Consider the following 13,385-nt stretch of genomic DNA (forward strand, 5'->3'; position numbering starts at 1 on the left):
CAGTACACGGACATTCCCGAAGGAGACTGCTCACCTAGTTAATAAAATATCTGTCCCCCTACACTATATATATATATATATATATATATATACACACACACACACACACACAAATATAGACATGGCAGGGGGACATGGTTACTGACTTGGGGGGTCTGACGGAGGAAGGAGGAAGTCAAAAACCTTCCTTCTTCCCCCAGATTCTCTCCCCGATTCACCACCTCTGAGCGGGTGAATCGGAGAGGGTGAATTCTGACACAGATCGCCAGTGAAGTGCTGAGGGCACAGCTTCATAAACTGGCCGTTTCTGTGTCAGTCAATCACAGCTTCTCTGTGTGCAGAGATCATCGGCAGAAAACATGCTCTTCCCCGATCATCTCGGTTTCATAAACCGTTAATGGACTGAGATCAGCAGCGATCTTAGGGATCACCACCGTTCACAGTTTCATAATCAGACACCTAAGAATTCATTCACACTGGCACGCTTGTGGTTAGATTTTCTAAATGCAGAAGAAATGTCTCCTAAGCCACTTCTTCCTGCATTTGAATGTTCCTGCTATAAAGAATTCTAAAAAGGTAGGGGCCGAGTAGCTGGGCCAGCACAGAGAACCATTAGACATTAGAGAAATGTTTTAGGAAATTAACTCCCCCTAGAGTGGTTAAAGCTAAACTCCAGGAATTATATTTTTAAAACGTAAAACACTTTCACACTGGGGCGGGGGTGCGTTCGCATAAAAGGGCTGCTAGTTTTAGCGATGCTTTACAGCTGTTATAGCGGTGCTTTTTTGGCCACTAGTGCTTTTAACCCCACTAGCGGCTAAAGAAAGGGTTAAGAGTGCACGTGTTGCAGCGCTGCCGAATCGCTTTGCAGGTACTTCGGCGGCGCTGCCCATTCATTTCAATGGGCAGGGCATTTTGGGAGCACACTGCCCCAAAGATACTGCTTGCAGGACTTTTTTTCCCGTCCTGCAAGCACACTGCTCCAGTGTGAAAGCACTCAGGCTTTCACACTTGGGAGGCATGAGAGGCGCTTTCCAGGCGCTATTTTTTGCGATAAAACTCCTAAAAATCGATCCAGTGTGAAAGGGGTTTTACTCAAATGTTAACCATACATCTGTACTGTTCTTAAACAATATATACTGTATATCTGAGGAAGTGGTCGTAACGTGAAATGCGTAATTGTTGTTCAACAAGTATTACCTTTTAACTAAGCCACCATCCTGTAGTGTTTCATTTTACGCTTGCACCCTATGGTTTTCCACATCAGCTTATTCAATGCTAAAGAAGAAATCCCTGGGCTTATTTACACTTATCAATACCATATTGTTACAACATGGCTGAAACCCTGTCTTTGGAGTCTCTGATGTGATCTTTGAGGATGAATTATTTCACGGTACACACAGCTTTAGAGGTCATTGATGGCTTGTTTTAAAGCACCATCTCTGCTTATTAACATTATGTAATTACTTTAATGTTTAAAGTCTGGAAACAGATGCACTTTAAGTCAAACTCCTTCTGACCACACTCAGGTTGCCACAATTCTAAAAAAAAAAGTTTTTAACTGGCTAAATACAGATTGCTGTTGTCATTAAAACTGGAATCGTTATTGAAATAGGACAGACTTGGCCATGGTCAGCCTAGAGCCTGGGATGCACACACAGCAGACTACACAGGACAATAATACAGGCAACAGGAAAACAAGGATTTTTTTTACATTTAACAGCAGTTTCTGATTACAGGGAGGCAACAACCGCATGCCTTTACCCTTTCTCTGTCTTGCTGTGTTTAATTGATTTTATAGACTCTCAGAGTCACTACATGTAAAAGCAGTCTGCTAAATATTTGTGTGTGGTTTTTCCATTTAATTAGTAATGTGTGAAAGCTTTATCCGTCTGCAGTACAAGATGGAACAAACATACATACAAACAGGACCCCACTGTCACCTCAATAAATCTCCTCAGTCGTCTGCTTGGAGCCCAGGAAGGATGAAGGAAAAGCCACACACTTCCTGCTGCTCACTCACTTTTTTTTAACTATTTAAAGCACAGAAGTAATACGTCAGAAATAAAGAAAGGGAAATATGAGTGAAGGATGTCTGAAGTGTCCTAAATAGATATACACCTTCTGCAGTCTCTTGTACAGGACACAAATCACTAGAGCACCAAGTGCCTCAAGGATAAACAGCCCAGACTCTCCAGAGTTTCCTGTGCCATACATACATATGCCACCTGAAGTCCCCAACAAATGTACACACTCCACCTGCATTCTGCCACCTGTGGACTCCTGCATAGCAAGATATGTGCCACCTATGGGGTTCTGTATAGTGAAATACTGTATGTGCCACCTGTGGGCTCCTGCACAATATTATATACAGCACCTGTGCATTCTTGTGCAGTACTACATGTGCCAACTGCAAACCTCTGTACAGGATCGTACAGGCCACTGACAAACACTATGTAGTAATATATGCATCACCTGCACACATCTGTAAAGTGCACACAGCCACAGCTCTCGGAGGACTCATGTAAAGTAGACAAAGCCACCAGTGGACTATAGAGTAGATACAACCACCAGTGGACTGCTGTAGAGTAGACAAATCCACCTACGGAACCCTGTAGAATAGACACAACTACCTTCAGAACCCTGTAGAGTAGGCACAACCATCTTCGGAACCCCAGTAGGAGTAAACACAGCCACCTTTGGAACCCCGTAGAGTAGACACAGTCATCTGTGGAAACCTATAGAGTAGACACAGCCACCTGCTGAACCCTGTAGAGTAGACACAGCCACCTGCGGAACCCTGTAGAGTAGACAAAGCCATCTGCGGAGCCCTTTAGAGTAGACAGCCACAAGTGGAACCCTGTAAAGTACACCCAGCCACCTGCAGAATGCTTTAGAGTAGACACAGCCACCTGTAGAATCCTGTAGAGTAGACACAGCCACCTGCATAACCCTGTAGAGTAGACACAGCCACCTGCAGAACCCTGTACAGTAGACACAGCCACCTGCAGGACCCTGTAGAGTAGACACAGCCACCTGATGAACCCTGTAGAGTAAACACAGTCTTCTGTGGACTCCTGTAGATTAAACACAGCCATCAGAGGACCCCTGTAGATTAGACAGAGCCACCTGCAAACCTCTGTAAAGTGGACAGAGCCACTTATGGACTCCTGTAAAGTGAAGTCACATGTGGAATCCTGTAAAGTATGCATTATTGCATGTTGACTTCACTAGATTACACCCAGCCACACGCGGACTCCTGTAGAGTATGCACAGTCACCTGTAGACTTCAACAGAGTACACACAGTCACCTGAGGATCCCTTTAGAGTACACAGTGAATTTTGGACTCTTGTAAAGTAGACACAGCTACCAGTGGACTCCTGTAGATTATACATGCCCACCAGTTGACTCCTGTAGACTACACAGAGCCATCTGATGACTTCACTAGATTATACAAAAGTTACCTCATATACAGTTTTCTGCACACATGTATATTTGATTTTAGCCTCACAGTGAAAGTGAGAACCATGTGTACACAGTCATACTGACCTTTGCAAGTCTTTTGGTCGGGCTGCAGAGTAAATCCTACAGGACAACTGCAGCGGACTCCAGTGGCAGTATCCTTGCAGGTGCGATCACATCCTCCATTATTTACAGCACATGTTTCTGGGGGTATAAAACAAAGAGTTATTCTACAGTTAACAACACAGCTAGCGACTACACACTAATAGACAGAATCACCGACACATTCAGATCAAACACTCAGGTCTGATATATCAAAGGTCTGGCAATGTAAATAACCAGACCCATCCAACAAGATGACAATAAAGCATAAAGATACAGTATAACATAATATAAGAACAAAAGATGTTTCATTGTATGCCAAAGCCAGCCAGAAATAAGATGTAAGTGGTTGCAGTAAGACAGAGCACACATCAGTACAAGGTGTATCTTCCACGAATCAGCTGTCTATATTCCTCACTTACATGAGATATCACTGCAGCTTTGATGTCAGAGGCTGCAGGCACTGTCCTTTTAAGAAAAAAAATGGACCTCAATTTTCCTCATTGTATACAGTCTCTGCAGTTTTTTTTTTCAACATATTTGTTCTCTAGATCATATAAACTAATACAAGCAAAAATAAGGCAATCCCTAGTGCTAGGTATATTTTCAGAAACAAAACGAATTCCAGCAGACAATTTTTTTATAACTTTGAACATACAGCCTTATTTAATAAACAGTTCTGTTTTTTTAAGCGCTGTGTAGTAAGCCTCCGTAACCAATCAGAATAAACTCCACTGATTCCTGGATGGTTATTATGGATCTCTGCACTTAATCATGAGTGTCTTGAGTGAAAACAAGTAAACTCCAGCTACTATCAATGCATACAAGCCTAATGAACAAACAGTACAAACTGCTCTAGGTTGCTTAAAAGGTGTTATTTTTTTACATCTATGGAGTACATGGCCTTTGTTTTCCATCTATTTCTGTGTTATAGTTTTTACATGGCCATTGCTATTTTTCAGTGAGAACCTTCCCGTGCTAGGACTTTCTTAGTTGATGTCCTTGTTCGGTCTCTTTTAATATGCAGTCAACAGGGTAGAGCTCTTGGCTCCTTTTCATATTTTCCAGGCTCTTCATCTCGGTTCTGTTTGTTAAGATGATGTTAACAGAGCTCAACAGCTCAAAACGGATACATACACACAAGCCTACACAGCTGAATCAGCCACAGCAGTCAATAATCTTATCTCCCTTTTGTAATAAAGCGTCATTAAACCCACATTAATAAAAGCTATCAATAAATGTTATTACATGCTGTTCATACTCACTCGCTCACTATGAGATTTGTTTTCTGTATTCTGCAAAAAACCTGGCTGATCCTGATAGTCTCTGTCTCCCCCTCACGTCCATGTCCCCACTGCAACTGTGCATTTTGCAGTGCAGTGTTGGCAGCTAGTGGACTTACTGGGCCAGATTCACGTAGATCAGCGGATCTATAGATCCGCTCGTTCTACGTGAATTAAGATCCGCTCCCGCAAGTTTAGGAGGCAAGTGGCTAATTCACAAACCACTTACCTCCAAACTTGCGACGGCGGATCCTAAATCCCCCAGCGGAATTCAAATTCCGCGGCTAGGGGAGTGTCATATTTAAATCAGGCGCGCTCCCGCGCCGATTTAAATACGCATGCGTCGTCCGGGGAATTTCCCGGCGTGCATTGCTCCCACTGACGTCAATAGGACGTCAGTGGTTTCGATGCGTACGCAAACTACGTAGTTCCGTATTCGAGAACGACTTACGGAAACTACGTAAAAAAATACAAATCGACGCGGGAACGACGGCCATACTTAACAATACTTACCCCTGCTTTTAGCATGGGTAAGTATACGACGGGTACCGCGCTACGGAAACGACGTAAGAACACAGCGTCGGGTCCGCGTACGTTCGTGAATTTCGCGTATCTCGCTGATTTACATATTATTCATTGTAAATCAGCGGGAACGCCCCCGGCGCCATTTTTATTTCAAAAAAAAGATCCGACAGTGTAACACAGTGTGACACTGTCGGATCTCAGCCCTATCTATGCGTATCTGATTCTATGAATCAGGCGCATAGATAGGACCAGAAAAAATCCGAGATACGATGGTGTATCTGAGATACACCGTCGTATCTGCTTCGTGAATCTGGGCCACTATTTTTATTAGTGTATTTTTCCCTGAATATTTTCTCCCTGTCACATCTGAGCAGCTCATATGACTATAGAATCTCACAAGTGGGTGTATACACAGTGGTAAATGACAGCCCACTCCCTCCCTCCTCCTTCATGCCCACTAATCACCTAAAAAACAATGGGGGTGGAATATTGCATCTTGATTGACAGAGGCTTCAGTTTCCTGTTATTCTAAGACACAGCCTGTGACTGGCAAAAAACCACCCACCCCATGTTATTGGCAAAAAAATAATATTTCATTTCAAATATATATTTGTATAACAATACGAGACAGTTTATTGATATTTATTTTTACTCTATTCCAAAGGCTGTTTTTTTTTAAACACGTGACCAGTAGCAGTCATGTGACAGCTGTACATAAATTTGGAAAGAAGGTTCTTAGATTTTTATTAAAATAATTAAAGTGTCATCCTCCACATACAGAAAGAGAAGGGATAATATAAAATTAAACAGTGTTTAATTTCACTTTAAGTTTCAGTCCAAGTCCAGCAATTGCTATGCTCTCTGCTTAAAAGACACAGGTCGGATTCAGAAAAGAGATACGACGGCGTATCTCCTGATACGCCGTCGTATCTCTGAGTCCGGCCGTCGTATCTATGCGCCTGATTCATAGAATCAGGTTACGCATAGATATCCCTAAGATCCGACAGGTGTAAGTGTCTTACACCGTCGTATCTTGGGCTGCAATCTCACGCTGGCCGCTAGGTGGCGCTTCCGTTTCTTTACGCAAGGAATATGCAAATTAGTAGTTACGTCGATTCAGAAACGAACGACCGCCCGGCGCTTTTTTTTACGTCATTTGCGTTCGGCTTTTTCCGGCGTAAAGTTACCCCTGCTATATGAGGGGTATGTGCGGCGTATCCTATGTTAAGTATGGCTGACGTTCCCACGCCGAGTTTTGAAATTTTTACGTCATTTGCGTAAGTCGTTCGCGAATACGGCTGGACGTAATTTACATTCACGTCGAAAGCAATGACGTCCTTGCAACATCATTTAGAGCAATGCACACTGGGATATTTTACGGACGGCGCATGTGCCGTTCAAATAAAACGTAAAAAACGCGGGGTCAACACACATTTGAATAAAACACGCCCCCTACATCCCCATTTGAATTACGCGGCCTTACGCCGCAACACATATGTTACGCCGCCGTAACCAAGGGCGCAAGTTCTTTCTGAATAAAGATACGTTACGCGGGCCAGACAGATACGCCATTGTATCTGAATCCGGCCCACAGAGTGCAAGAGGACTCATGTGGGCACCATAAAATATCAGTCTAAAATGTATAAACTTGAAATACATTAAATTCATGCTAGTAAAGGATTACAAGAACACCTCCCCCTTTCCTCTTCTCTATAACACACTGTGGCTGGATGTTGTAGCCCTCGAAGATAACTAGGAACATTTGTAAAAAACATCTTTGTTTGCATTTGTTTTGTCACTTCTTTTATTGTAGACGCAATTTAGGAACCAATTTTCTTGACAGATAGTACTGTGGATACTGTGAAGTAAAGCTGTGTAGATTTTAGAATTTAGCTGCCTTAGACAGATTTAATTTGTGCATTTAGCGGTTTGCCTGAAGTTCGGCTGTACCACCTTTGTCTTTTAGGTACCACCTAATTCATCGGATTCTTACTGAGAACAGCTGTATAGTTTGTGAGTCGAATATCAGCAATAGTACAAGGGTTTCAGTTTTTTCTGCCCGCTATCTTCCTAACTGTTTCAGAAGCTACATCTCTGTTTGACATCTCACAACACATTTTTAACAGAAGTTACAAGGTTGACCCACGTTTCTTCAAATACAAGAGGAGACATTATTGGCTGGCTCTTTCCAGCTGACCTAAAGCAGAGGGTTTAACTAATCTCTTTGAGTATTCAGGACCATTCTTTACTATAAATGCCTTTGAATAGATACTGGCAAAGCACAGAACAGAGTACTAAGCAAAGAGATCCTTAACGCCCAGCTTAGGATGAATAGAAAAATGAGGCTTTCCCGAGACATCATGGACGATGGTATCTACCTTTTAGCACTTCTAAATTCTAAAAGGCACAACACAACAAAGTGTCACTAGAAGAAAATATATTTGATTCCATTTCATGGACATGATTGAACATATTTTCCTTGGGCAGGAAAAGTCTTGTTCCTGGATAGTGTCCAGAAAGTTGAAGAGACACACCAGACTTACTTTCCCATGTCATGGCTGACTGGTTGTATAGGGCAAGGGTCAGTTACTTAGCACAAATAGTCTGAAAGAGGCCATGTTTTGTGTTTCCCTTCACAGGGATTTAGCAAACTAAAAGAAAAAAGGGTAAAAAAAAAAGATGGGAATCATGAGCCTTGATGGGGTATAGCCAGATTGTACTCAAAAATCTAAATAAAGATAATTTTTGCACACATATATTTTCCTGATTGCAAGGCCAAGCCTGGTACAATTCAACTAGTCATTTTAGCTTTTGTGAATATTTTAGAGATAAGACTACGGTAGTACAAAACAAATTAACCTTCTACCAGTTAGCAGCTTCTATAGCTAGTAGGAGTCTGTCACAATTAACAAACTTGTTACTGAACGAGGGATGCTCTGCTCCCTGTATGTATCTCAAGGCTTAAAGTGTATCTAAACCCAAGAACAAAACAAATATACTGCAGATTACAAGTTCACAGACTAAATTAAATGTGTATATATATATATATATATATATATATATATATATATATATATATATATATATATATATATATATATACACACACATACATATATATATATATATATATATATATATATATATATATATATATATATACATACATACACACACCGTATTTGCCGGCGTATAAGACGACCCCCTAATTTTCCAGCAAAAATTTTGGTTTTGGGATATACTCGCCATATAAGACGACCCCCTTCCTACTAGTCTGACAGGAACAACCGCTGACAGAAACAGGCTTTTTTCAGCTTTTCTCAAATCTCGCTATGCCATTACATTACATGCTGCCCCACTGTGCCATTACATTACATGCTGCCCCACTGTGCCATTACATTACATGCTGCCCCACTGTGCCATTACATTACATGCTGCCCCACTGTGCCATTACATTACATGCTGCCCCACTGTGCCATTTCACATGCTGCCCCACTGTGTCATTAAACATGCTGCCCCACTGTGTCCTACCTTCTCCTGTTTGTCAGGCTGCGGGCGTCCATTATTCAAAAGCCGGGCCTCCTCCTCCATGCTGTTCCTTGATAGGCGGAACACTAATTTTCCCAGCAGAGCCTCTGGTTCAGTGTTCCGCCTATCACGGATGTCCTCTCGTCCGAGGATGAGAAGGCATCCGTGATAGGCGGAACACTGAAACAGAGGAACACCTTGGAGGAGCGTGGCTTTTGAATAATGGATGCCCGCAGTCTGAACACACAGGTACCCAGCGTATAAGACGACCCCCGAGTTTCAAGGCATTTTTTTACATGCCAAAAGTCGTCTTATACGCCGGAAAATACGGTATATATTAGGGTTGTCCAGATACCGATACTAGTATCGGTATCGGGACCGATACCGAGTATTTGCGGGAGTACTCGTACTCGCGCAAATGCTCCCGATACCTAAATAGAATACTTTTTTTGTATTTATCAACATGTTCTATGAAAATTCTTTGAGTTTTTAACTACTGCGTGACAAGCAAATAAAACATTTTTATTCATTTTTACTCATTTTTATTCTTTTATAATGTCTTGAGTTAGAGTTCTTCATAATTCTAAAGAAAATATCCTTAGTCTGTATTGTGGTTTGAAAACTGTCACATGACATTTAAAAAAAGTATCGGTATTCGGTATCGGCGACTACATGAAAAAAAGTATCGGTACTTGTACTCGGTCCTAAAAAAGTGGTATCGGGACAACCCTAGTATATATACACACACACACACATATACACATATACACACAGAGTTTTATAGAACATTTGTTTAACTCATTACATGAAAGTAAGGTTAAAGTGGTTGTAAAGCTTAATTTTTTTTAAATAACAAACATGTCATACTTACCTCCACTGTGCCGCTCGTTTTGCACCGAGTGGCCCCGATCCTCGTCTTCTGGGGTCCCTCGGCAGATGTCTCGTCTCCTCCCCGCTTCTGGTAACCCCCCCCCCTCCAGGGAAGCGCTCTCTCAAGGGGGTTACCTTGCGGGCATGCTCCTGAGTCCTGTATTCAGCGCCCATAGCCACCGACTACAGGACTCGGCCCCGCCCCCTGGCCCTCGCCTCCCATCAATGGCTGCGCTGCCATCAATCTATCCAATGAAGAGCTAAGAAGAGCCAAGAAGACCGGGCTGAAATCAAGCGTGTTCTCGATGCGGGACTTTCGAGGGCTCAGGTAAGTAAACCGGGAGGCTGGGGGGGCAGTAATCGTCGGAAGTTTTTCACCTTAATGCATAGGTTCGAGCCACAAATCGAAAAATCTCACCATAAGTAACATACATTGATAAGTGTAGAATAATAATAAAAAAAAAAGGGAAGGGAGAGGGGGCATGTGGTACAGACCACTGTGGTCCAAATATCAACAGAAATGCGTCAGTCCACAAAAAGAAACCCCAACGCTGCCATTACACAGTTGGGGCAGCCCAGGTCAGGGAGACCATTGTGGGGCAAAGTGTCCAGGTTAGGGGAAGAAATGGGGAGACGACCAATTCCAAGAACAAAAAAAAAGGGGGAGCAATCCTCAAACATATAGTTTGGAACAGGTATGTCCATGTAAAATGAGGCTAAAGGTAAAATGCAAGACCAGGTTCACAGGCAAAGGTGAGGGATAACAGTCAAATTGTAGTTTCAAGCTCGGGGTGGGAGGGCCCCCCAGAGCATCTGGATTATTAAACTGAGGTCAATGTCCTCATCCCTTATGAACATCCTGGAAAGGCTGTGCTTGAAGTGATCGTAGAGCTTGGGATCCCTGTTGAGACATCTGTGAGAACCTGTGAGGTGGCCGAGAAGATCGAGTGGGCAGAAGAGGACTCTGACTGGGAGGGGGAAGGTCAAACTGCTGACTCTGGAAGTGTCGCCGGAGGTCAGGCAGGGAGGAGGCATAAAACTGACGGCCAAGATGGTAGAAGGAACCCCCACCTATATCGGATGCCTCGGGCTTGCAGAATTTGCAAATAGGGCTTCAGGTTCCTCCTTTTAGCTATTGTGACTGGGAAGAGGTCTGCGAATAGTTGTAAAGGGTTACCCTGGAAGGAGAGGTCTGGAAGATCCCTTGCAGGAGCCTATCCTTGGTCCTGTAAAAATGAAATTTAATGATAACATCTCTGGGGGGGAACCTCTTTGGGTTTGGGGGCAAGGGACCTGTGTATGCGGTCGAATTCCAGGCATTCTTGAGGGATGTCAGGCGCCAGCTCTTGGAAGAAAGCTGTGGCTGTCCCGTGTAAATCAGTGATGGCCTCCGGGAGCCCACGGATGCAAAGGTTATCCCTGCGGGCCCTATTTTCAGAATCCTCTAATTTGTCCTGCAAACTTAAAAGTTATGCATGTAATTTATCCCCTTCGTCCTCATGCCCTTTCAACACTGTGTTTTCTAAGTCCATCCGCTGCTCCAATTGATTAGTGCGGTGCCCTAGCTCTTTAAGTCCCTTTACTAGTTCTGCTAAGAGCTTACGGGAGGCTGCGGTTATGTCATCCCACACTATGCTGTCGAACTTGTGGAGCAGGGCTTCTGGGCCTGTATCATAAGGGCTTACTAGGTTTGAAGGAAACTGAAGCTGGCTGTCCTCCGAGTGCTGCATGGTGTCCTCTGGTTCTGGAGGCTCGGGCTCTATTTTGCCTTTGCCTTTCCCCTTCCCCACAGCGGGAGAGGCCTTTTGCTGGGAGCGAAAGTGCTGCCGATTCTGGGGAGTATTAAACATACACGCCGGGAGCCTGATAATATCCGCCGCTCGGGGAGCTTGTGCACTGGCGTCGGGGAGCGAGATGTGCCTTATTAGCTGAGTCTATGCGTTCCGACGGCGCGGAGCATGGAGATTATGCTGCCATCTTCCCCGATCTCACGCATGCGCCCTCGGGAGCATCGATATTTTCAAAAAACTATTAGATGGGCACCTAAACGACCACAACATACAGGGGTATAAAATGTACTATGTATGCCCTCTCTAATTAGGCAACGATAACCAGGGCAACTCCGCTCTGATCACTGTGGTCAAAGCGCCTCCCTCTGTGATAGGCTGCCTGCTCTCTGCTCTCCTCTCTCCCCCCTCCTTGTCAGCGCCCTCTCTGTCTGTCTCCGGGCCGGCCCCGCTGCTATTTTAATATAAAAAAAAAAAATCATTGCCAGACTCTATTTTAGAGGCTGGCACAGCACACTGTGTATGTTTTATTTAAAAACAAAGGGAGATCACGGCCCCTCCAACAGAAGACATCTATCAGAGCTGGAAAGTGGCCGCGTGTGATGAGACCGGCCTGAAGACAGTTGATATACAGTATTTACACTGCTCGTTTTTAAATAAAACATACACAGTGTGCTATTTCAGCCTCTAATAGAGGGGCTGGCATAGCTATATATATATATATATATATATATATATATATATATATATATATATATATATATATATATGCCTTAACAAACACTAAGTCAGAGAGACGGACAAACAAAAAGGAAAAAAAAAGGGGTGAAAGTAGAACTCCCTACCAAAACAGGAGTGGGATCACAGGCACTTGATACTGATGCAGCAAAGTCATAATACAATAGGACGAGCAGACCTGTCCACAAGGACACCTCAGTGTTACTGATCCAGGACATGGGAATACAATTCCTCTGTCTTGATTTGTTTCAGGGAAGTGTCCAAAGCTGTGGAATGAGGGGGAGAAATCTTAGCAAGAGAGCTAGGACTAGTCTCAAACTACTCTTGTAAAGTAGTTAATTTGTCAGGAACAGCAGGAATTTGAGTTGAAATGGGGAGATCTGGAATAAAAACTGGATGGTGCCCAGTGTTTAAGAAAAAAAGTATTTTGAGATGTAGAGCCATGTTTAGAATTGTTATTAGAAAATTCTACCATAGAACGGTTGGTCCACCAACTCATCCTGAAGATAGAAGTTTTGGCAGTTAGGTTACTGCTCCAGAGTTCGAATGGTCCTCATTAGACTCAGAAGCAAAAGCAGAGGACAGAATAATTGTCACACCTAAAGCTGAGCAAAAGCTTTTGCACAATTTAGAAGTAAATTGAAGCACTATAGCATCAGGAATTCCATGGTTTAAAGACTTTTGGAACCATCAGTTGCACAGTTTGCTCAGCAGAGGAAAACCCCTTATCTGGTATAAAATAAACCATCTTAGTGAGATGGTTGACAACTACCAAGATGGTCATTTCTTTCGAGGAAGGTAGACCAGCCACAAAGTCCATAGAAATTGATCCCCATGGTCTTGATGAAGCATGGAGTGACTGGAGCTTCCCCAAAAGGAGAAGATCGGATTATTTTACTGCATGCACAGGTCAGACACAATGGCACATGGCTTTTGACATCCTTCTTGCAATTGGATCACCAATAGGAACATGACAAAAGTTCTGTCGTAGTAACCCTGAAATGCCCAACCCCTTAGGATGATGATTAAGAAGTGGGTGATCATTATGCACCTCTTTGAGAAGATTCTAAAATGTCTTAGAACTCGATG

General features: G+C 43.2%; 1 protein-coding gene across 2 annotated transcripts in view; it reads right to left on the reverse strand.

Annotated features, from left to right (window-relative positions):
• Positions 1–13,385, reverse strand: part of SCUBE1 (signal peptide, CUB domain and EGF like domain containing 1) — a 345,627-nt gene that overhangs the window by 89,462 nt on the left and 242,780 nt on the right. For both annotated transcript variants that reach the window (XM_040345826.1, XM_040345825.1), the window contains one exon: positions 3,551–3,667. In XM_040345826.1, the coding sequence (XP_040201760.1) occupies positions 3,551–3,667 (117 nt within the window). The remainder of the gene's footprint in view (positions 1–3,550; positions 3,668–13,385) is intronic.

Source organism: Rana temporaria, chromosome 3 (assembly GCF_905171775.1).
Source record: "Rana temporaria chromosome 3, aRanTem1.1, whole genome shotgun sequence".
NCBI lineage: Eukaryota > Metazoa > Chordata > Amphibia > Anura > Ranidae > Rana > Rana temporaria.